The sequence below is a fragment of the Rattus norvegicus genome, chromosome 1 (assembly GCF_036323735.1).
Source record: "Rattus norvegicus strain BN/NHsdMcwi chromosome 1, GRCr8, whole genome shotgun sequence".
NCBI classification, from domain to species: domain Eukaryota; kingdom Metazoa; phylum Chordata; class Mammalia; order Rodentia; family Muridae; genus Rattus; species Rattus norvegicus.
Window position 1 is genome coordinate 267,168,268 of NC_086019.1, and position 25,941 is coordinate 267,194,208.

Sequence of the window (25,941 nt, forward strand, 5' to 3'; positions counted from 1 at the left end):
GTAAAAATAAAAGATCATATGCCCATCTTATTTTTAACATATTGTTTTAGTAACAAATGAAAGCTTGAAATCTGTGGGAAGGCATCTGCCTTTATGCCCAGAGCCCGAGTGGCTAAGGAGTGAGATTGACATGGAGCAGACGCGCACACGGGAACAGTCGATCGGGGAGCGCCGTGCTGGAGACAGCAGTCCAGGAAAGTCCGGTAGCCATCACCAAACGGCCTAAGCTTGTGAGATTCATCCACAAAGAAACTTGTCTGTCTTTATTTTTGGAAGTGCACACTCTGGCAAATAAAAGGAGATAGTTATCTTCTGTGTGCACAGTAGAGCGAGTTAAACTATGTATGGACTTTCTCCGTGCTTGGGACAGAGGATTGACATGCAATGTATTGCCCTGAATCCTCTTGGTCATTCTCCACCTCGGATCCATTTATTACGCTTCGATTCATCACCCTCTTTCACTTTAAAAAATTGTTTTCAACCGGTAGAAAAATCACTTTTCGTAAGGAATGTGTGTCCTTACAGTGAAAAGAACCCTTTGAATCTCACCTTAAAAGGTGGGGTGCTGGTGTTCTTTGCAGTTGACAGTGAGCTTCCCTTGCTGAGGTTCATGTAACTTAGGCAAGCTAGAAGCGCTTCCTTTATCTGTCGGACACATTGATCGGCTAGCTGTGCACATTCTCAACATTGTCCGTGTAAATAGGACATCGCATTATTAATTCAGCTCCTCAGCCCTTTGCAGATGAGTGGTGCGGAAGCGCACACTTACGGGATGATAGATGCAGGGCAGAAAAACAAAGACAGCTCCGTGCCACTCATGAATCAAGGTGCATTAACCCGAACAGGAGGAGAGCCCACTGGGCCTGCTGCAGGTCTGCGGAGGGTTCCGACGCCACACAACAAGGCCTGTATCACAGTCGGCCACTGCTCCTCACAGAGGGAGGGTGCTGACCTGCAGCATAAGACTCTACCTAAAAAAAAGCAGTTTACAATCTCCACAAGAATAACTTGTTAAAAACCCCTCCATTACTGTTTGTGACTTCTGATTGGTACCCCTGGTGCTAGATTTTTTTGTCCTGTGTAGCTACCAATAACTTCAATATGTTACAGAAATTCTCTTTAAAAACTTGGATCATACTACTTCTCTTGTTACCTCAAGATTAAAGAATTCGTAGCTGCAAGGCTCCGCGCTCATAGTTTGCACTGTCAGACTATGGAAACATCGACAGCAGGTATAGCTAGTGTCTCGCTTACACTAGGGTATGTGTATTGGGGCCCTCCTAGGTTCCTCCAGCAAGTCATAGCATGCAACCTACACAATGAATTTAGACACGAGGAAGTTATTCACTATTGGGAACAAGGAGAGGTCAACGTGTTCTGCAAGTCTGTCGTACCTCTGTATTGTGGTTATACCACTTATTACTCCACGTTCTAATGAAGTGATCAAATCAAATATTCCACAGCCTAATAAAATGCCGTTTCATAGATTGTTAATATTAAGAGCACATTAACACTTTGAAACTCCATCAAGACAGGTTGCATTTTAACCCTTTGCTGGTGAGTTCCCTCTGGACATGTTTGTTGGGAACAACATCCTTGGGAAAGAGGATGAAGAGGGAGCCTGACCTGCTGGGTCCCAGTGCACCGAGGACAGAGAGAAAAGAACAGAGCTGAATGACCATGTATGTGGCAGCTCAGAAGGCCCTGCTGCCCACACCCTCAGTGTCTGTCGTGTGGATGAGAGCCAAGGATGCATTTCCAGAGAGTAACTGTGCGATGGGAAAGGCATGTTTAAGACATGGGGGCTGTGATCCCACGACGCACCCAGCCGCCAGAGAAAGAAGAAAGAGTTAGAGAGTGTGATAGTAGACAGCTATGGAGGACTTTGAGAGAGTTTGTGGTGACCTTTAAAGAGTCGGACATAGAACCAAGAGCAAAACTGTATTTGCAAGCTCCGTAGCTTTAAGGAACCGGTGTAAACCCTAGAGCACTTGTCTGCTCACTGAATGAAAAAAAAAAAAAAGATGTATAACCAAAAAGATGGTCTGATGGATACAATTAAATGCACATCAGAAGATACCTTCCTTCTGTATGTCTTTTCTTGTGAGGGGGATGGGTAAATTTTCCAATGGACAGTCTGTTTTACTGAGCGTGTGATGGAATCCAAGACCCATGCCATTTCTAGAGACAGTTCAGAGGTGAGGGGGTTAGCGTCGGGCACAGTGCTGAGTGTGGAAGGTCTTAAGCTGAGGCAACTGAGCGGCTGGAGTGAGCCTCCCTCGGCAGTGTGCGCGCCTCTTCAGACACACGGTGCCGACTGAGTGCAGGCGAGCATGGCAGGTGCAGTGGTAAAGGAGAACCTTCTCTCTGCTCCAGGGCAGATGTCAAACAAGCAGACCGAAGAGTCTGACAGGAACTGTGACCCACTTTTCAAGGACTTGGGAGGGTGTGTGTCTCCACAGAGCTGGAGTTTTTCCTACAATGCCTCTGTGTTTACAGTTGGCCATCAACCTGTGGCGTCACTGTCACTGGGTGGCGAACCCTTTCTACTGAAGCCTATAGGGAGGAAGGTCGGTTGTTAGACTTCGCCTTTAAGGAAGTTACTGGTCCCCAAGCCTCTCCTCTTTCTTCTCTTTGCCTCTCCCCACCCATTTCTCCTTCCATGACACAGCAACCAGCAGTTTAAACTAAAACTGGCAAAACCCTGGGCCAAAGAAACCTTCCCTCCCGCTAGGTGGCTTGCCTTGGGTGTTTTGCTGTAGTGACAGTAAGCTGACTAACACGCTGAGGAGATAAAGGGGAGACAGGAGAATTTTAAGAAAACTTCGGGGTCCAAGGAAGCTGAATCCTATACTGCACTAGAGCCTTGTCCATAATTGACCCAGAAGCATTGATCCCAAGCTGTATCACTTGTGATTGAAGAAGCCCGAGAAGGGAACGCTGTCCTTCCACTGCCCACAGAGTACTTAGAGGCTTGGGACTGAAACCAGGGATAGACTTTTTCTCTCTAGGCATCCAGGCACTGGAGCGCAACCCTCACACTGTGTCACTGTTTGCTAAACCGCACGTCTGGCTCAGAAGTGCACTGGTCCCGTCACCATTTACCCATTAAGCACTGCTTTCAGTTTAGTGCCACGAAGTTCAATGCGGAAACTGGCTCCAGGCAGGCATGGTGTGCATATGCAGAGAGGCAAGAAGATGTGTCTGTTCTGCAAAGTTACTCTTTACCCGGATTTCTCAAAAATGCAAGATATAAATGTGCAAGAAAGAATATCCAATAAAAACCACTAGGTTTTGAAGTAGCTGCCAAGACATTGACTATTATTGGGTTGTTAGAGTGGTTGAGTTAGATTCTTTTTTAAATGCAGTGTTTTGTTAAATAGTTCATGCCATATATTTTTATCATGGTCACCCTCCCATTTACCCTGTAACTCCTCCCTTTCCCCTGTAACTCCTCCCCTTTCCCCTGTAACTTCTCCCTTTTCCCCTGTAACTCCTCTCATATCCATCTCCCAACTTTGAGTCTTTTTCTTTCATATCTTTTTTAAATAACCCACAGAATCTAATTTATGCTGCCCATGTACTCTGTTGACTATGCACTGGAATATGATCCCTCCATTAAAGAACAGGATCCTCTCTGCCCCAGCCACGAGCAGCCAATAGCTTCTTCATCAGGAATGTGAGCTCGTGGGTCTCTGAGATGTTGGTGATGCTGATAAACCAGCCAGTGAGAATGGCAGGATCAGGTTTCCAGAGCACCAGCACAGACACTCAGATGCACAGCCAGCCGCAGTAACTCTTGCCTCTGGTGCCGAGGCACACAGAGCACGTGGGCCTGTGTAGAAGCACGCAGCGTCCACAGAGGAGCATCCACGTTGTCTCCTTTTCTAGGTCAGTTAGATGGCTCCTAATCACTGCGTTGTCCCGTGGCTTCACTCACAAGCTGTGTGTGGTCATTCTAGTCTACTTGTTTTCTTAAGTAAAATTAAAGTTGCCAAGTGCCTGGGGTGAGAATAACTTTCAAAACAGAACTGTGCTAACATGGGCCATGTAATCAGCACAATTTCATCAAAAGCCGGATGTTACATTGTTACTGTTCTCTTGATTCCTCCAAAGATCGGTTCTCAAAAAGAAGAAAGAAAGAGCATTTTTGCCATCAAACTTTAGCACATATAGTCAGGGATGCACAGGATTACAGATTAAAGAGGCGGCACTGGATCCAACCGGATCCTGAAGGGGCCGCTGTGCCTGTCCCTCTGGGACAGCACTGAGAAGCCCCAAGCTGTTTGTTGTATTTTGGTGGTCTCCAGGACTGTACATTCCTGATGCCAGGAGGTGACTCATCCAGCACTCGTGGGAAAGTGCGTTCTTTCTGCTTCTCCTTGTGGACAAAATCCTTGCTGTTCCAGGGAAGGTCTCGGAGAGCTTAACACCACTTCCTGCTTCCCTTGCCTGGCTCCTCCCCCTGAGGAGTCCCCTCCTCCAGGAAGGCCACAGCCCTGCCTTGTGCCTTCAGTAATGCTATGGAACATCTAAACTCCTTCACAAAAGAAGATGAAGGCTCAGACTCTGTTCAGATGCAGGAATGTTTGCGGAAGGATGCGGGCACCAAGGACGCTCATAACAGTTGTGTAAGGACACCAGCTGAAGAGAGGCCATAAACCAGCACTGATGTGCAGAAGGAGAAACAGAGGCCTAAGGGGAGCTGAGCACCTCACTCAGGCTGCAGAGGTGTAGGTCACATGGAGAGTGGAAACACCGCCGGGCAGAGGCCATGTGGGAGGCAGGAAGGATGGGTTCACACACATTCATCACCACCACCAGTCATTGCCATCAAACACTGTCTCTATGGTTCCCCTAAAGCACCCAGAAAATTGGTATGCTAAAATATCTTATATGAGTCCCATACCTCCTGATACGTGGATTATATCCTGTAACACAGCCTACAGTGTTCTTCTAAACAATAAAGGAAGTCATAGACTTATGACGGAAGCCTCAAATTGACCAGTAATCACAGGATCACTTTGTAAAAGCCACTTAGAGATACCACCCTGCTGTCTACAAAAACAAACAAACAAACAAACAAACAAACAAACAAAAACCACAAGTGCCCCAGGTTTCACAAACGAATTCTCATAAACCTCGAGGGAATAAAGTTGCCGGTGCTGATTAAACCTTTTCACAGCATAAAGGAACCAGCCTGTTCTGAAGCAGTGCAGGTTAACCTTAGCAAAGCTGGCACAGGAGGGACGCCTCGAAAATGGTTGTTGGTTCATTTAAAACAATGGCATTAAAAAAAATCTAGCAAAAATCCGGGGAAATCATAATGACAACATTTGGAAAAAGAATAGTTGTTCTAGATACTAATCCATTAAACTATAGCAGTTGAAGCAACACGAAGTCAGAACAAATTAATCAGTAAAGAATGCAAAAATAGGCACAAATGATTATGGTAATTTAGTGTAATAATAAAGGCTATGAATAAAAGAGCTAAGGACGACTTTCCAAAATAGTGTGAAGACCAGCAGCTCGATGATGTTCAAAAATTACCACGTGAAATCACAGCTTAAATTAACTTCTGGAGGCTCAAATAGGGTATTATAAAAGGACACGCATACGTATACTAGATCAAAATAAAACAGAGTCTGTAGAAATGGCTCAGTCAGTAAAGTGCTCACAGGGACCGGGGCCCAGCCCTGAGGACCCATGTTAAAAGCATCAGCTGCAATGGTGGCATTTATAACCCAAGCTTGAGAGGCAGAGAGAGAAGACCCCTGGGGTTCAGTCAGCAGGCTCCAGGACACCATGACATCCTGCCTCAAAAAGCAAGAGAGAGAAAGATGTGATTAAAATATTAACTTACAGCCTCAGAAGTAAAAGAAAGCACAAGGTGGTTGGTTCCTGAGGAGCAGTGGCCTCCACAGGCACATGCGTGCACCCACACACAGGCAGAGTCAATACCGCAACAGAGAGAGTCCTGATTAACTTGTCAGACATGTGACACTAAGTAACTAAACACGGGAAGTGAATAGGCATGTCACCTACAGGTATGTCTTCCTAAGAAAGAAACCGGGAACACCTAGAGGGCTGTGACGGTCCCCTCAGAGCTGCTGCTACCTTAAAGACTAGAGGAGAGAGGTCCGTCAGCGACCCACTAGATACAGATGAAGTGAGTCTGTCCTCCCCACTGCTGGCTGCGTTTAAGGAAATGAATATTCTGCATAGTTGGAGAGACAGAACTGACCACTCTTCAGTGAAATGTGAACTGTCTTTACTGACCTCTCAGTAATTAAATGCATCTGAACACACATTCAGAACGTTAATATATAGATGGAAATATATCTAATAATGAAAAGCTAGAATGGTCTTAAATGTTACCCAGAAGCGCAGTTTGCCAAGGGCTTAAATGTCTGCATAGGCCCTGGAACCTGTTCAGTGAAGGAAGTGACCGGCACCCATTAATGGCAGCTGCTGGTCAAGAAGCACCAGGAGCCGTCACATGTCTCCACTTCTCTCTTCCTTGTCTCCAGGTTCACTGGAAGTTATACGAGTCCTGGAACAGGACCACTTATGAGGCAGGTCTATAACAGGTGACCCCTGACCTCTGATGTGCCATGGCCAGTGACCTCTGATGTGTCATGCCAGGTGACCTCTGACTTCTGATGTGCCATGAAAACAAGGAGAACATTTGTGGTGACCCACTACAGAGCTGCAGCCTCTGTGACCGTCACAAAGCTAAGAAGGAAAGCAACAGGGTAAATGTGGCAATTTTAATATAAACAACCGTAAATTGATACACCACATGCTGGTGTACAAGTTGAGACTTCGGAAGAGAGGCAGAACTTTCTCTAATGAGTACTTGAGACAGGGGACTCGGAACAATGTTTACATGTTCCATTTCCTCTGTACTTTTTATGTACTGTAATAAGTAGTTTCTTTAGAAGACAATAATGTTTTTTAAATGATCAGTGATGGTCAGCGTTAGTTACCAGCACGACAGCGGGGGAGATTGTAGATGAGATGCTCTGTGGGATCCTCTAAGTACTGTTTGATTACACTGGATGGCGTGAGGAGGCCCCGGTCACTGTGTCTGCTGTCGTCCCTTAGACGTCTTAGACGTGGGTCCAGGATGAGATGAGTAAAGATGAGCTGGATGGTCAGCGTGCACGCCTTCATTCTCTCTGCCCCTGACTGGATGTCATGTGACTTGTTACTCGAAGCATCCGCCACCTGACCTCCCTGGTGTGATGCACTGTCTCCAGAACCTGTGAGCCAAAATAAGCGCTTTGTCCCCTAAGTTGCTTCTTGTCGGGTGTTTCTACCACAGAAGCAAAACGGGGCAATCCTCACAGGACAAGAGGGAACAACCAACTGGTCTAATCAGAAGACATTTTTCTTCTCAAGAAAGCAGATATCCACTGATTGTGAGTGTAAAGTCAGGACTAACCAAGGGTCACCTGCCTGAGAAACCTCAGATGCATCACTGACAGCTCTGATGTTGGCACAAGGTCCAATTTTTAAAGGCGGGCATCTAGAATTAATTCATGATGGATCTGAGACCGTGGAAAAGTCAAATGGAGGTGTGCTTTCCAAAAACTGGCATTGAGAGTTTGTTCATCCGTATGGAAAGAAAACCACAACTGAGCCCCACCTCTCCTCGTGACTTAGAGTAGTGCCACAAGGATTAAAAATGTTACCGCAAAAGGTAATGTAAGATGTCAGAAGGCCGTGTACAGAATGAAGAGATAAAAATACTTGAAAGTTATACTCACAGTATTTATAAGCTTTAATACGTACGGTAGGTCAGCTTCTGTACTAAGGACACTGAATTTCCCAGCAGCCCTGTGGCAAAAGTAAGGTCTCATCCCGGTCACATGGACAGCACTGAGGCATTGTGGCAGACTGCCGGCTTTCTTGGTGATTCAGTACTAAGCTGAGATCTAAACCCATTCAAAAGATAGAACAGGCATTTCAGCAGAGGAAATGTCGACGGTCCATGAGCATAAATGGCAGCTGTTTTCATCAGTAACCCATGAAATGTAAATTAGAGCTACAACCATGTTCCGACTACAGGAGCGGGAGATACTGCTGGTGGGTAGGATGTGTGCTGCACGAGTTGGCTAACCCAAGCTCGGATGCCCAGGACCACATAGATGTAGACTCCTGTGGTGGCTGTAACCCCAGCACTAGGAGGCAGGGACAGAACCTTGAGGCTGACTGCTCAAATCAGGGAGCTCCAGGTTCCGTGAGAGACAACCCCTCAAACAAAGCCATAGCACTGGAAGAAGAAACCTAGCATCGGCTTCAGGCCTACACACACACACACACACACACACACACACACACACACACACACGAGCATGTGTGAGTTACTTGCCTTCCAATTGTACACATACCAAGGTGGCAACAGGCAGCTTCCTGGTGTAAGGTCCTGGTAAGGACATGGTCTCCTTCGTGCTCCTCAGTAGGGTTAGGGTTAGGGTTAGGGTTAGGGTTAGGGTTAGGGTTAGGGTTAGGGTTAGGGTTAGGGTTAGGGTTAGGGTTAGGTTAGGGTTAGGGTTAGTAGTTCCATAGTGCTGAGCTGATGACGCCTTCATCCTCATAACAGCCAGTTCCAGATATCTTGGTCTTCACTCAGGTTTTGTTAAAAAAACAAACAAACAAACAAAAACAACTATCTCAATAGGTCATTTTTTTTAACTTAATGCAACATTTTATTTCACATGTGCACTTGAAAGAGTCCCATGAAAAGTAGGAGCACGTATGTCTTAATTCATAAAATATGCATCTCTAGTTTATTACGTGGCTTGTAAAATACAAAATTATTTAAAAATTGAAGGGAAATCGAGTTTTATTCAAGTCTGTTTTTATTAAAAATACAGTGTGTGACTGACTGAAATTTTAGCTAGCTCGTGCTCTAAAAGCCCAGTTTCAGGGAGTCAATAAGTCAGAATAATGCCTGTTAAGTCGGTGGGTTTTCAGGCTGTGTCCTTGTCTGTTTAGTGTGTTGGGGTTGGGGGTCTAGTTTTTTGTTTAGTCTCCTTGGACCCACTGCTCCCTCACTGACGGTCACCTTGAGATGCTGAACCAGAGCCCGGTACAGTTCAGTTTATCACAAACCATAGCCCATTTCTATACTGGTCTTAGAAAACAAAGAAGTTTGCAATGTCAATGTGGGCAGAGGAGTTTGGGGAGTAAAACTGCTCGGTGTTAATGACAGAAGGTTCCCAGATCACTTTCAACCCTCCCCAGGCCCCGCTCGTGCCCAGATTGGTTCAAAGCAACCTCAGTTAAAACAAGCCAGTGCTCCCCACACTTTCTGTGGCCGGAGTTTAATAATGGTGTAAATGATGTTTTCTTTCCCACAACTGCAGGCAGAGATTGTTTTGGAGATCTTTCAACTTAACTCATTATAATCAAGTTGTACCAGCCTTTGTTTTAATAAGATTCTAATCTGGAGGCCTATCCTTCGCACCAGTGACTTTACACTGTTAATTGCTTTCTTGTCCTCCATTAAACCACGGTTGCAATTGCTACATCGTAACAGGCTCCCGATGCTTTTGTATTCTGCCCAAGTTCTGCAGACAATCTAGGCAACAGCCTCTCACTAAAGAACAAAATTACCTATTATCCCTTTAATCTTGATGTTCTTTTTTATGGGTCTAGTTCCTAGCTAGTGTCCAACCAGGAAACTACGTATTATCTTCTTTTACAAAAAAAAAAAAAATGTTTTTCTTTTTAAAGCAACATAGTATAGAAAGCCAAAATTTATTTCTAGATGGAACTTGCATAGTGTGTTCATTTATTGTTTTATAGGACCAATTAAAAAGACAAAGGAGCCCATTCTCCCCTTGATACAGCAGAGCGATTCCCATTAACACTAAGAGGAAAGACGTGCTTGTGTAGGTGAGTGGAGCTGTCCTAGGACGCTGAGAGGCAGGAAGTGCTCACTCTGGAGTGAGCATGATCAGCTCCGTGGTTCCTCTAGAGAAGCTACACAAAAAGCAAACAGCTCAACCCTCAAGTCACCCCGCCCCCCATTGCTTGTATATTGAAGAAAGTCAAAGGATAATTTGAGACAGTTTCTTCCTTCAAAAACCAACTGGATGTGAATTTGCTAGCTTAACATGGATGGCACAACTTACAGAAAACATTCAGTAATGAAAAGCAGGCGGGAAGGGGGGTGGGGGTTGACAGGGCTTTCCTGAAGGGCAGACCTTGGAGACCAGCTCCTGAAGGCAGAGGTGAGAGCAGAAAATTAGTTATCTGCAACACTGTAAAAGAAGCGAGGAGTTGCAGTCCGGCTGACAGCATCAGGCTTCTCTTCAGAGCTTCCGACTTGAGCAGCTCTCGGCATCTGCCATCCTTTTGGTGCCGGGGGCACCATATGAAAGGTTTTCACTCTAGTTCTGCATAATTGGACACAAGAAATTGGGGGTGGTTCTCCTTCATTGTTTCCTTGGGTTAGCCGCCCTAGGGCCACTGTGTAAAGTGTGAGCAGTTCAGGGTGCCACATCTCATGATCCGTTCCTTTTCCTTCAGTTGCTTGGTTTTACTGTTGACACGTTCATTTTATGTCTGGTAGGCATCAAGTTCAGATTTGGTTTCTGACCTTTGAAAAGGCACTTCAAAGACAAAGCAACCCTCTCCTGCCATCTCTCCCTCTGACCTCCATTTTCTTGATCCAACTTTCCACTTAGCTGCAAAACACCACACTCGATAGCATTATTCCCTGCCCCCAAGTCTCTCCTGCCCTGAGTGGGTTGGCACTCTCTGGAATGCTGCTGCTATTCATACTGACCTGGAAAGGGCTTCTGAGATATTTTTCTACTCTAATTGCTTCCTTTCTTAACTATGACGGATCCTTGCCTTCAGAAAATTACTTGCAACCTTCTCTGGAACCAAATTAAACAAACACAAACCCAAGCCCTTACCCCCAGTTTGTTTCTTTTATATCATTCATTCATTCATTTACCCATTCATTCACTTGGTTGGTTGGTTTGTTTCAAGACAGTGTCATGTAGCCCAGGCTGGCTTGAGACTGGCTCTGGAACTGACAATGACCTTGAGCCCTTGACTCTCTTCCTGCACCTACCTCCCAGAAGCACGTGCCACCATTTCCAGAGTTTCTTTTCCATATTTAAAAAACAATGACTAAGGAACTGGGCAGGTAGATTCACAGGTAACGTGCTTGGTGAACAAATATCAGAGCCTGCGTGCAGAACTCCAGAGTCTACATAACAGCCGAGACTGGCCACACACGGGTAACCCAGTCCCGCGTGCCTACATGACAGAGGAGTCTGGCCAAACACATCTAACCCCAGTTCTGCATGGTGGACAGACACAGCCCTGGAGCTAGCTGGGCAGCGAGCCTAGCTAAAACACTGAGCACCAGCTTCAGTGAGAGACCCTGCCTCAAAGTTATAAAGCATAGAAGCTCAACATGGCCTCCACACATGTGGTCCATGCTCGCACATCCACCAGGACACAGTGGCTGGACGGCTCTCTCCGTTCAATATCTTCTTTTATCTTGGATTCCAGATCAACCTTCATTGCTTTTGCCTGAATTCCCTAAAGAATCTTTTTTTTTCCCTCACAGTTATGCTTTTAGAAGTTTTCCCTGGTTAGTATTGTGGGGTCGTTCATAAAAGAACCCGGGGTTGAAAGACAGAATGGGGGAATGTAAATGTTACTGAGCCCGGATTATCATTCCCTGTGGACCTCACATTAAAAAAAGAAAGAAAAGAAAACCCGTCCATCTCCCTAGCATTGTGCCAGCTCTGGCTCTCCCAGGGTGGGCACTGAGGTAGGGTGAGGAGCTATGCAGGGGCACGGGACAACTCTGAAGAAGGCAGGGTGGAAGCAACCAGGCAGAGCTCTGACAGGGTGTGAAGAAGAGTGACTGGGAAGGAACTGAGGTGTAGTTCTGAGAAAACAGACAGTCTCTGGACAGGCCAAGGTCTAGTCTTCAAGTCAGTTACCTGCTGGGAAAGTCTCACAACTGCCCCTGCACAGATGACCTCAGCAGCAGTAGACATGATGGAATGAACAGAGGGATCTGCCGACCCCAGCCATTTTGTTTCCACTTGTTTTAGGGTTTCACTGCTCTGATGAGACACCATGACCAAGACAACTCTTTTTTCTTTTCTTTTATTGGATATTTTTATTTACATTTCAAATGTTATTCCCTTTCCCGGTTTCCCTTCTAGAAACCCCCTATCCCATCCTCCTTCCCCTTACTTCTATGAGGGTGCTCCCCTTACCCACCCACTCCTTCCACCTCCTGGCCCTGACATTCCCCTACACTGGGGCATCTAGCCTTCACAGGACCAAGGGCCTCTTCTCCCATCGATGCCAGACAGGGCCATCCTCTGCTACATATGCAGCTGGAGCCATGGGTCACTCCATGTGTACTCTTTGGTTCATGGTTTAGTCCCTGGGGAGCTCTGGGGTATCTGGTTGGTTGATATTGTTGTTCTTCCTATGGGGCTGCAATGCCCTTCAGTTACTTCAGTCCTTTCTCCAACTCCTCCATTGGGGACCCCGTTCTCAGTCCAATGGTTGGCTGCAAGCATCCACCTCTGTATTTGTCAGGCTCTGTCAGAGCCTCTCAGGGGACAGCTATATCAGGCTCCAGTCATCATGCACTTCTTGGCATCCCCAGTAGTGTCTGGATTTGGTATCTGCATATGGAATGGATCCCCAGGTGGGGCAGTCTCTGGATGGCCTTTCCTTCAGTCTCTGCTCCACACTTTGTCTCCATATTTCCACCTGCAAGTATTTTGTCCCCCTTCTAAGAAGGACTGAAGCATCTGTATTCTTCTTGAGCTTCATGCGGTCTGTGGATTGTATCTTGGGTTTTCCAAGGTTTTGGGCTAATATCCACTTATCAGTGAGTGCATACCATGTGTGTTCTTTTGTGATTGGGATACAGCTTGGTGGTGGGGTGCTTGCCTAGCACGCCCAAGGTAACTCTTAGAAGGACAACATGTAATTGGATCTGGCTTACAGGTTCAGAGGCTCCGTCCATTATCGTCAAGGTGGAAAGCATGGGGGCATCTAGGCAGGCCTGGTGCGGGAGGAGCTGAGAGCTCTACATCCCGACCAGAAGGCGCAGCGTGAGCACTAGAACACCACAGGATGGTGCCTGCCTACAGGACGGCACACTTCCTCTAACAGGGCCACACCTCCTGATAGTGCCATTCCCCATGGACCAAGCATGTTCAAACCATCACACCCCCTGAAATATGGCTCTTACCCCAGAGGAAGGGGCTACTACCTGCAGGACATCCTTGTTCCTACTGGCCGTTCCTGCAGTGCCCAGGGCTGTCCCTTGGAGAGTTATCACAGGACCAGTGGCAGGTGGTGGACACTAAGGGTGAGATCTCTACTTTCATAAATCAGCCCCAAGGCTACGCACATGTTTGTCCTTGTCTTGCTTCTAAAGCTCAGCACAGCCAGGTTGCAGAGTTCACTCTTAGAATTGTTCGCTGCTGTGAAGATCTCCAACTTTGAAAGCAAATATTTTTCCAACTTCTAAAGATATAGTTAAATTTATTTTTTCATCTTAAAAATTCCCAACTCCTAAAGATGTAGTTAAGTCTGGTTTTTGCTTTTCATCTTAAAAATGATTGTAAAAGAAAATAAAGTCTATAATCAGGTTCTCTTGTCTGAGGGACTAAATTTAAGAAATGAAAACAAAGAGTTCATTCAGTCCAGTTTTTCCTACTGCTGAGTGTCGGCACTGCTAGGGTGGATACTATGCTTCCTTCAGTGGCTACAAACTGCACTTCTAAAGTGAAAGTATCCAACGTCTGTAAGAATGTCAGAATGTCTACAATCCTCACCTTGGACTGACCAGTTCCCAGGCACTAAAGTAAATACACTAGTGCTCATGGTTACCAAAGATAGCCAAGATCCACAGCATGTGAGTAAATGCAGAGAGGTAGAGTCACGGTTACGGTTTCCCAAGGACACAAGCCACTCTGCCAGATGCGCATAACCCACAACATATAAGAAGAAACTCAGCTGAGACAGACCTTTCCACAGAGTTTAGCAAGATGCTGCAGTTACACTGCTGGAGGAGTGTCAACCTGTTAGGGTTCAACTCCCCAGGACCTCCACTCACCCTGAGGCTAAGAGCCATGGTCCCTGGCAACCAGCACCCCCGCCTGACATTGAGAAATGCTGGATCATTATTTATGATCAAATAGACTTTAATTCCAATTCTGAGCAACCAAGTTGCTTATTTGAAGAATGAACTGGATTACAAGAGGACTTATTTAAAAATCTGTTTAATGTGCAATTGTAGAATGCAAAGTTGTCTTAATACAGTAGGACCGGAACGGCTAGAAATGGCTTGACTATGAATACAGTGTCAGATTTCTGTGTTCAGCACAAAAGCCACATTGTTCTCATTGATCGACTTTATAATAAATAAATGTTTACAATTATCAAGGTAATTGGTTTACAGCATGATAACCATAACTTATGCTTCCACTAATAAAACAATGCATTTAACAGTGTACAATTTTATGTTAAAGCTCTGTTTATAAAAAAAAAAAACTTGAAAACCTCTGCTTCAGCAAGAACCAAATTGGCTTTAAGCCTGAGAGTTTTTCCTGGACTTCTATTCCCCTGTACCATACCGTATCTGAGACTCAGAAAACCCATACAGTGAGCATACAGACCTCATAGTCTGCAGACCACTGTGGTACGTGAGAAAATCTTAGAAGTGCTGGGCAGGACGTCTTCGCTCTGCTGTCTGCCTTCTTCTCCCTTACAAATATCTCTGTGTAAAATAACCACAGAGGATTGCATAACACAAAAACCAACCCTTCGTGAACGTGGTCATTAATTTAATTTTTCAATGTTTGGAGAAACAGAATTACTTTGAACACTTTTGCTCTCGTTGAGTTAAACAGTTTTTATTTTGAGAACTGACCAGTTTCTCCTCCGTTTTCTGTTACTGTGTGCACCGTTACTCCAGCACAGGCCTTCTCTCAGAATATGAGTGGCTTGGGATGGGAGCTGTATCCTCCGGTCCCTCTTGTAACGGGGGCTGCACAGCTCCACACAGCTCATTTGAAACAAACACTTGTAACGGGGGCTGCACAGCTCCACCCAGCTCATTCGAAACAAACACTTGCTTAGATTGTAGAGCGCGTATATGAGTGAACCTTCAGGTGCACTCACGTCTCTGTTGTCCCATCATGTCCTAGTCTTCTGAGGTAGGCATTGCTGTCTCTTATACAGAGGAATTCAGCACTCAGCGTGCTGAAATGACCTGGCAAAAGTCACACAGCTCTTAAGGGTAGAGCCAGGTGTGGAGTGCTGGCCCCCATTGCTATTCCTTGATACTGGCACAACGTTAACACTCACTAAGGAGACCGCTTCCCCTCCTGGAAAAGAGAACTGTAGTCACAAGGTGACTGAATCAGCCGGAATTCACCACTGGCATTTGTGTGCCAGAGTTCCTGTCATAACCTCAATTCTTCTCTCTGTGCTGTGCATGCGTTAGGAAAGAAACGCCCCTGTAGTTGGGCTCAGGGAGCGGCAGACATCATGATGATAGTTCACCCATCGAGACATTTCCTCCAGGGTAGGCACACATTTCAGTAGAGCGTTTACCTCGCATGCTCAGAGCCTTGGGCTTGGTCCCCAGTGCTGAATAAACTAAGAGGCTCAGTCCTGTCGTTCCAACACTGGGGAGGTAGAGGCAGAAAGATTGGGAGCTCAAGGTTATCCTTGACTACAAAGCAAGTTTGGGGCTAGCCTGGATGTACAGGACTTTAGCTCAAAAATAGGTAAGCATGTAGGGGGTGCTCTTCCTCCCAACCATGAACTATGAGCAAAGGGGCTTGGCCTATGAAACTGTTTTGAGCACTGTGTGGGCATAAAATTTTTGTAACCTTCTTTTAATAAGGGTTCAACCTCTCCTCTAACCCAGCAGTGGTAGTGGAAGAGAAAAGTTATTAAGGTGTGGGGGAAGTGGACCTATTTAGCAATAGTTCTTTGGGGGTGAGCTCGGTCTTGGACAGTAGTTCAGCCCCAAAGCAAACACCACATATGACTCAGTCAGCCCTCCAGGCAGGCAGACAGCACACATGAACCAGCAGCTACAGTCCAGTCCTTTCAGCAGGCAGACACCAGGCCAAACCAACAGCTGTAGTTCAATCCTGCAGGAACTGCAAGGCTCACCAACCAGCCTGAGGCGAGGCTGCTGAAGGGGCAAGCTGCCTCAGGAATCCCACAAGCCGTTCTTGGGCGAGCTTCTCTCCATGGCTGTGTTACCTCAAGTTGAGCTCAACAATGATTATGTAGTGCAAACCAATACAAGCTCATTGTTGGGGCAGAATGGCAAGATGAGCAAACCCAAGCAGTGCTCAGTACTCGTCTCCCACTGTCTGTGAGGTCGTACTTACATTCCCTCACGCCTGCTCCCCTCATGTGTCTGCTCCAGCAAAACGTCCTTTCCTGCATCTGCTTTAGCAAGACCTCCTTTTGCCAGTGCGCCCCAGCAAAATGTCATTCAACGTAACTGACTTTCCAAAGAAACCAGGAGTTTCCACTTCAGCACTGAAATAAGCTTTATTCTAAAACTTGAAAATCTTCAAAATCTAAATGAAGAAATGTTTCTAAAATATAGCACCAATTTTATTGTCAGATTTAGGATTTGTAAACATTTCGACACACTTGTAAACAATTTATATGGCTAGTGTGACATCATGAGAATTCATAGGTGTATTGGCCACAGTCAATAACATGATTTTTAATGTTCGAATATTTTAGTAAGTAGTACTTAGCATGAGTCCATTTGACTCTCTGAAGTGGAATGGGGTGGGGCTCTCAAGGTCATTAAGTGACCTTGTCAGGACTCACTTTAGCAAGATGCCTGATTCTCTGCAGACGAGCAGGCATCTTGAATGGGGCAGAGGAGAGACATCTGTGCTGTTCTCGACCGGAGTTCCATGTGTTCTCCGTCTCTGTTTTCTGACTTGGTGGTTCAGCATAATGTTTCCTACAGAGAGCAGGGAGCAGAAACGCCTGGTTATGCAAGTACCTCAGACCGGAGCCCTCAGCTGAAATGCGTTGTTCTGTATCTGCGGCTCCTCTCTGATCTAGCTGGGTTCTGAGGTTAGGGCTTGTGCTATCTTCCCGGTGCTGCTGTGAGGTCTCTTCCAGACTCTAGGCACTTAGGCAGGGCCTTTCCGTGACCTTCAGAATTGAAAGCTCGATGCATCCCTTGGCCCTCATCCTCATGGCCATCAGTGTCTGGCTCAATATGGCTCACCTGCTTCTGCTTCTGCCTTGTCCTTGCACTTGTAAGGACCTCTGTGGTTATAGGAGCTGGTTCATACCACATGGAGTTGTGTCCCCACTTCATGGTATTTACCATGATCACATCTAGCCATCCCTTTGCTGGGAACGTCGCAGGGACCAGGGTGTGCAGCTGCAGAGTGATGATGATTCTGCCCACCATGGACACACACACTTAGTAAATGCCAGGTGAATATATTCCTCAGGACACCTGAGCAGCAGCCAAGTGCACTCTGTGAGCAGGAGGCGCCCTGTCCATTCATCTCACAGATCCCCAAGACCTCCCTGATGCACACACACTCTGCCTCTTGCTGGCCATCTCTCCCCCACTGACTGCTTTGCTCCTAAACCTAATGGTAAGAACGTTGCTTGGTTCATTCACTGTTTCTTCCTGTGAAATAAACCTTTGTTGTGAGGGAGCAGAGCACGTGGGGCTCTGGCTGTGCAAGAGGAAGAGGGAGAGTTGGGGTTGGTTTACAGTGCCACACTTCGATTCAGAATTTTAATTTATTTTTTTAAGAAAATGGCCCCATTAAAACAAACCTTTCCAGACTCTGACACTGAGCTTGCTTTCCCTCTCTCCCTCTCTCTTGCTTTCCTCACTCTTTCACTCGCTCTCTCTCTCTCTCTCTCTCTCTCTCTCTCTCTCTCTCTGTGTGTGTGTGTGTGTGTGTGTGTGTGTGTGTGTTCAGTCCCCCACCCAGTACTCCTTGTTTCTCTCAGTTGCTAGTGTTGAAGTCACTGTGGAACAGTTACCAGTCCAGTCTGCCACTCAGTAGCTGTCGTATCCTCAGTAAATCTTTGTATCTCCCCTGCCTCTGTCCTTAAATGTAAGACACAGAGAAGCTTTTTCACTTTGGAAACCGGGACTGTGCTCCCATTTTCTCGCTCACACTGATTTCTAAAACTCACAAAGGCCATAGGACAAAGGATAAGTGCCTTGGCATGCAGGCACCTCAGAATCAGGGCCCTGTCTCCTGCTCTACCTTCCACCTCAACCTCTCACTGTTTGCAGTGCATGCAGCCCTCCAACAGTGTCTGCCTGGAAGACTCCGGGTGTGCTGAGGAGAGGAGCCAACTACACATTACCGGGAATTTTTGTCACTTTACTAAGGTTTTAAAACGGGACGCAATAGGGCAGACAAGTGTCAAACATTATCAGAGTGATGCTCTCGAATGTCCAGGGGGAATCACCTTGCCTTGGGAAAGAACAAAAATGTACTGAATGTGTTTAATCTTTGATTAAAATGTATATTTCTGTTTTGAGAGTAGTAGTTAAGCAGAGATCACGAGGCCCAAAGGATACTTTAAGCATCATTAAACATGATCTTCCCTAAATGAAGTGGATGGGAGAGCCCAGGATAGGTGAGTCCCTGCTTGCTCTGTGGACCTTGGGAGGGGACTTTCCACCTGTGAGAGTGGATGGGGACCACGAGGACCTGGCGTCTTATCTCTGGGCAAGGCTTATCACTACTAACACTGCCCAGTCGCTCCCACTCACCTGATGCCTTAGGACCCATTACCCAACAGAATGGATGGAGCCTGAATGGAGCCAAAGGGCGGCTGAACATCCTCCCAAACTGTTTGCATCCACAAGACCACACGGCCACAAGAGCCCTCTGCAGAGGCTCAGGGCTCTGAGCCATGGGGAGGGCGTGGCTCACACACACAGGCTCTTCCTTCTCCTATGCACTTTGCATGGGCCTCATGTCCAAAGTCCTGCGAGGGGCTCTTTATTTTTTATTAAGATTTATTATTTTATGTGAGTACACTGTAGCTGTCTTCAGACACACCAGAAGAAGGCATCAGATTGCATTACAGATGGTCGTGAGCCACCTTGTGGTTGCTGAGATTTGAACTCAGTACCTCTGGAAGAGCAGTCTGTGGCTCTTAACCACTGAGGCCTCTCTCCAGCCCTGAGGGGCTCTTTTGATAGGCAATTCTCACCAGTACCATTCCGCCCCATCCAGAGGAGACTTATAGATCTCTTGCTCCTTTTCACCTCCCGGTTACTGTTCTCAAGATCCAGGAGCCAAGCCACCCTCCTGTCCTCCCTCCCGTCCTCCCTCCTGTGCTCCCTCCCATCCTCCCTCCTGTTCTCCCCCATCCTACCTCCTGTGCTCCCTCCAGTCCTCCTTCCCATCCTCTCCACTCACACAGGTGGTTCCTGCCCACGGTCAGTGCTCAGATCACACCTGAGAAGCCACCACAGCAGACACACACAGCAGGGGCATTGGGCAGTATCCTACCTTAACCCTTAAGGAGTGCAGTACTGGGGTAGGCACATGTAACAAAGTTTCCAGCAGACTTTCCCTCGGGATTCTTACTTGGCTCAGTGCCCATTCTCGTTACTCTGGAGGCTCAGTGAGTAATTAGACGTGTGAAGGAGAAGATGCTGGGCCAGCTGCTGGCCTTTACTTTCTAGTGTGCTGGTGGATTCTGATGTTATTTTGTTTGTCTCTCTCAAGATACTGAATATTTTTTTATCAAAATGCACAGGTCATTTTCATTGTTTTCAAATTTATATTGCATGTGTGTGTGTATAACAGTGGGAAGGGGTTGCGACATAGTGTGCACATGGGAGGCCGGAGGGCAGCTTCGTGAACTTGATCCTCCCCTTCCACACCTGTGTGGGTTCAGGGGGGTCTTCAAGCTTATGGGCAAGTTCTCTCCATGCTGGGTCCCCTTGGCAGGCCCCTCGGACTGTATACACATTCCTTCCCTCAGGAGCTTCTGAAGTAAGCAGACTGACCGGCTGTGATACACTCAGAAAAATTCCTGTCTCCTCGTTCCCATTTCTTCATATATAACATGAGAGGGACTTCATTTTCTCATCACAGCCTCATGCTCGTTTTATAGGTGATAAAACTGAGGCCCAGTTCCCTAATTGAAGTAAGCAGCTATGCTAACCTGCAGAGTCAGTGGGTGGGGAAAGCGGACACCCCACTTATGGCCCATCTTGCAGAAGCCCTGTGCAGACAGCGTGAGGGACATGCTGGTGACTGAGCTCAGGGTGCTCTGACCTTGGCTTTGCCAGCCTCACCCTTAGCCCCTACCTCCTCGCCCTCCTTACCGAGCAGCCCTAATACTCAGGGATCCATCCGTCTGTCTGCGTGCTCTGTTGGAAAGTTGGAAGCCTGGAAAGTCGTCCCTGACTCATTTCCTGAGTCTGCATACCTTGAGAGAGCCCGTATGGTGTGCTTCCGCTCTGCTGTATTTCACACCCCCACACCGTGTGCTAACTAAGACTGTTGAATGATTCAGTCTCATGCTTCTGACTGCAGCTGCTTCCCACCCACTGGGGTAACAGGAAGCATTCGGCTTGGAGAATGCAGGAGACTTGCAGCCTGGCTCTAGGAGCCACCTCTTGCTGATCAAAAGAGCAAAAAGACAGCCAGATCACACAAGGAAGCCAGGGGAACAGGACAGACAGAGAAGATCGTTGTTTTGTTGTAGGAAAAGCTCATGAAAATCAATGCAGATAATCCAGTATATCAATACACAAGAGGAAAACATATAAAGAAGCAATTGATAAAATAACAACCAATAAAATAGTGAGAATCCTATAGTCTAATTAGTAATCGATTATACACACTAAAATAATAATAGCACCCAAACCGGCCATGTTAGTGCAGGATTGAATGTCGGTGTACCTGTGGAAGGCTTTGTGATGATGGCCTGATGCCTTCTTGTAAACCTAATTGGACTGCGTGTCTGAAGGGCCTTGAGTCACAGGCCCTGTGGTTTTCATAGGAATCCACCCGGGGAAAACGAATAGAAATTTGGTCAAATACTGGGGTGGTCAAATCAGCATTATTTATAATAGGAGACTTGGTAAGTAACAGAAAAAAATTTACACGGAACGTCTCATCACTTTAGGGGGCGTCATAATGATGCCTGGAGTCTGTAGAAACTGGGGGAAATGTCAAGGCACAACCCACCTAAAATGCTGGGGGACGCAGTCCCTCTTCATAGAGTAGCAAGGGGGAAGTGCCAGGGCCTTTTCCGCCTGAGAGGGAGGGCAGCCAAGGCAGCTGCGAAGGGCCTGGGTCTGAGGACATAGAGCCAGCTGCTGTCACTCATTAGCCATGTCTGTGGCAGACTCCCTGGACCGCCCAGCTCTCCCAGTGGCCCCTCATTCCCCTTTGCAGAAACATGACACGACACGTGGTGAAGACTCTAAGAAGTGGTGGGTGTGGCTGGAGCGTGGCACAAGAGAGGGGAAACTATTGGTGTGAGGGCTAAGAAACTGAACTGCTTTACATGCTGACCTGCAGTAGATATGTAAAATGTCATTTAAATGGATTCCCAATCTCATCCCTGTCCACAGACAGGATATTCTGTCCTCCCCCAGCATTGGCATCATAAACCTAGTTCCAATCACCTAACTGTACAGATGTCCCCTCACTAACATCCCCAGAGAGGGCTCCAGAGTCACCCAAGCCCTCCAGGCAATACCGTCTTTAGTAAAGATGCTTAACCCCTCTGAAGCCACATCATCCATCCTGCCAATGAGGACAAAAGCCCAAATCCCAAAGGGGCCGGGAGGGGCCGTGGGACAATCAGATGGAGTCACACAGGTAGAGGATTCAGCTGGCACAACACCAGGTGAAGAGCAGCCAATCAGAAGGCTGTTCTTCCTCCAGTCGCTTATGGGTGCCTTCCCAGTCCCAACACCAGAACAAAGGACATCTCTTCTCTCCCCAGTGTGACCACTGAATGAGGCTGAGGCGGTCAGGGCTCAGGCACTTACTCAGCACAGAAGGCAGAAATGGTGCACAGTGGTCATGGACAGCCAGCCTGCCCTCAGCTACCCAGGAAGTGTTACTCCAAACCTGGGGTCCTTACCGCAGTTCAAGTATCAAGTATAAAGTACTAAGGACTTTGAGAATGACACTGACCTCTGAGATGTGGCAGAAAGAGGTCGGGATGCAGGTTTTAGGGAAGTAAGATAGCACAAGGTGGGTTGCCTAGGTGGAGGGAAATGGGGCATGGACCCCAAGGGTGTGGGGATGTTGGACTCTGAGATCATGCCCTCCGAGGAACAGGGACTTGTGTGCCTGGAATAGGCAGCAGTTGTCCAAGCAGACAGAGACGTACATGCCACATGCGGTCGCAGCACGAGGGCCCCTGCTGTCACTATCCACAGAGCCACCTGCCAGACTTCCAGCTGCCTGTGGACATCTGAGGGGCCAGTCTGAGCCCCCGCCTTCCCGATGCTCACTTTCAGCTGCCATTCCCCCTCATTCCTGTTGACTGAATATCAATGTATTTCTCACATTTGGTTTTCCTGTTTCTCAAGAGCCAACCATTGAGGGGAAAGGGAGACAGAAGGTTCTGGGCTCAGCTCTACTTCCTGGGTCCGGGTCATTTTCTTGGCACATTAGCTAATCTCTCTAGAGTGTCAATTTTATATCTCACCCTCTCCACTGCTGAGGAAAAGGAAAGCACTTGGAGAGAAATTAACATATAAAAGCAAGGTGGTAAATAATACCTTCTTTCTCTTTGTTCCAAAAGAGAAACTGCTTAGGCAAATATCGAGATGTTCTCGTGGCTTTGTGAACGTCCAGCAGAAGCTACCAAAAATATTTTGTTGATTAAAAATATTTAGTAATGACTGCCAAATCAAATATTGAGGCTGTAATGATAGGGGTGACCAAGTCCCTGCTAATTACAGCTTTCCACAGACAATGGAAAAATGCATGGGTGAAGCATCACGTAGGAAGTAAATAAAACATATTTACGGTACGTGTATCGCATAAAGCTTTTACAGAAACACAAGATTATCACAGGTGCTCACATGCATATGATTTCGCAGTGGACACTGCCTCTGAAATAACTGGTGGTTGTAACTGGGGCTAAGGGCATGTGAATGAGTCCCAGACTCCAAGACATCAAATTCTAAAGAGACCAAATGAACAGGTAGATTCTGAGCTGAGAATGACCGTGTGTCAATGTCTAAGAAAATGCATTCTATAAATTGTGACACCTCTGAAAGGGAAGTCAGCTGGCTTTCCTAGGCCAGCAAATTGCTGGTGACCCTGGAGAATTGTGTGAGACCACAATTTAATTGCACAAGCTTTAAGAGCTCTGCAGTCCTTTATCCCATTAATTCAACCTACAACTTTGTTCTCTCTGTCCCTTTTGAATATGCAACACTCATTGATTTCAGTGGGAGCCACAGACACAGGGAAGGGAAGAATGGGGCCAATTATCTGTTCAAAGCTGAGCATCGTTTAGAGTACTTGTTAAAGTGTTGGCTGCACATTAGTGAGTCAGCTCCTGCGAGTCTTTCCAGAGGACTCTCTGGTTCAAATGGGCATTTAAGAGGGCAGTCTCCTCGCCTGAACCCTCAGTGTCACGCCTGTGCTCCAGCAACTTGATTGTGGCCACTGGGAGGTAACAACCCCACTCTTCAGTCTCTGCATCACTCCTGAGCTCCCTCAGATTTCACCATGGCCCAATTGTAATTGTCAACTGTAAATAACATTATACATTTTCACAATGCTACTCCACACAGCAAGTCAGGTCAAGTCGACATAACAGACCCCCAGAGACCTTTTGATTGAAATAGTCTCAGCCTATTGGATGTACCCAATACAGCCCAAAGACAGAAATGCTTGCAAAAGTAACCTAGAACGTGAACTCGTAGGGAGAAGGTGAGCTTGTGGTTTCAGCCGTCCTTCTCCCCATAGACTCTGTGTTACTGCATGTGTGTGCCTGAGAGAGGCTCTGACCAAGCCTTGTTTCCGTACTGATTTCCGGTCTGCACTTCCATACTTACTAGAGGTCATAAACGGATCATAGGAAACTTCTCTGGGGTCAAGTCACAGGCAGACACCCTGCTTTTCCACCCGCCCGGTTACCAGGGACTTGGTGCTGGCAGAGGCTGCTGGTGCCCTGGAAGCTTGGAGCTCTTTCACTAATGCAAAGAAATCACTTGCTCTCACACTTGAGATCTTGATGCTCCCAACACTCCTCCATTTTCTACTGTCTGGGACTTTATTATGGATAGTAGGACTGGAGTCTGGACTGGTCGCCATCATTTAATTGTCACTAGGTGGTGCGTGCACACCCATACACAGACACACACACACACACACACACACACACAGACAGAGACAGAGACAGAGAGAGATGCAGAGACAGAGAGATGCAGAGAGACATACGCAAGCACACACAGAGACACACCCAGGGAGATACACAGAGACATATACACAGACACACACACAAATAGATCCAAATTCTAATTTCTTCAGTGTGAAGGAAGAGTGCTTCCATGTACAGTAACCCAGGACATCTCCACCCCACGTATGGCTGTGCTCCTGATGCTGTGCCTTGTGGCACGGTACCAGGGAATATTGTCAAGCTTTGCTGATCATGGCTTCAATTGCAGCAACTTTGTGACCTGGGTTGGTCAGCCATCCCTGGGATCCCGAGTCTCTCCCTCCACAGTAGAGCGGAATGTCCATTCTTCAGGGTGGCTGTGAACATTCAGAAAGTCTCCTCATATGCAGTGGCTTTTGTACTCTGCTTTGCTGTTTGGTTTTCTCAGCGGCGTCGACTCGTTTGGTGCAATTTCAATGACGGGGGTATTTAAATCTATTACAGACTTTCCATACAGTGGAAAGTCATATGTGATTAATATTTTAAAAGGAAAAAATCTTGCTTATTTTTCTCAAAAGGAAAAACTCTTGCTTATTTTTCTCAAATGTCAGTTCATAAGAAACAAAGACCTTGTGAAATAGCTTGCCAGGCCGCCAAGCCACCACAACCAAATGCTGTCCTAATTCTGCTCACGGGGAGATTTTTGTTCAGGACCCACTCTCATTTAGGCCAGGGCTTTCTCACCTGGTATCTCCATTCAAACTGATAACCAGACACACAGGAGAAGTGAGCAGCAATTCTGTTATTAATACGTATTCTCTGGTTGATTGACTTCTGTAAAATTTCATTTCTTGTAGAGAATTGGTCTCAATAATCATGACCAATGTGTTTACACTCCTTGTTTAAAATGCCTCTTGCCCTCCCCCAGTGTAGTCTGCCTTTTGTGACCCTTCCCTCTGCTTACCTGAGCTTCTTTTCTAATGTCTCCCGTGCCTTCTGAGCAGCTAAAAAGATCAATAGTGATGTGGATGTCCCTTGTGAGTATAGGGTTAGCTAAGAGATCTCAAGAAAAGCTTAAGTAATTTCAAAGCAATTACTTTCATAAATTTGAAGAAATAATTTGATCTTTAACTAATTGGTGAATATTTACACAACAGAAATATAGTAAGGTGAGGGATTTGAAGATCCAAAGGTGATAAAACAGCCAGATTGCCTTCCACCTCAGATGTGGAAACAGTGACATAGAAACCATTAGCACTGGGGCTGGGGACTTAGCTCAGTGGTAGAGCGCTTACCTAGGAAGCGCAAGGCCCTGGGTTCGGTCCCCAGCTCCGAAAAAAAGAACCAAGAAGAAGAAAAAAAAAAGAAAAAAGAAACCATTAGCACTGAGACTCATTATGCAAGTCTCAGGTGCTGTAGAGGACTATCAGTGGAACAGCTGGTGTGGGTAGAGCTCTAGAGGAGGCTAGTGTGCTAAGAAGCTTGCTGTTACTGTAACAGAATACCTGAGGCATT

The 25,941-nt window shown here is 46.6% G+C and overlaps 1 protein-coding gene across 4 annotated transcripts in view; it reads left to right on the forward strand.

The window, feature by feature from the left end:
- Nucleotides 1-25,941, forward strand: part of Atrnl1 (attractin like 1) — a 540,797-nt gene that overhangs the window by 492,217 nt on the left and 22,639 nt on the right. Inside the window, exon 29 of one of the 4 annotated variants that reach the window (XM_063281046.1) lies at nt 1-25,941. This exon is cut by the window's right edge and continues 6,579 nt beyond it. The exons of the other annotated variants lie outside the window; for them this stretch is intronic. Coding sequence (XP_063137116.1) covers nt 1-50 — 50 coding nt within the window. The 3' untranslated portion in view covers nt 51-25,941. 4 annotated transcript variants of the gene reach the window in all.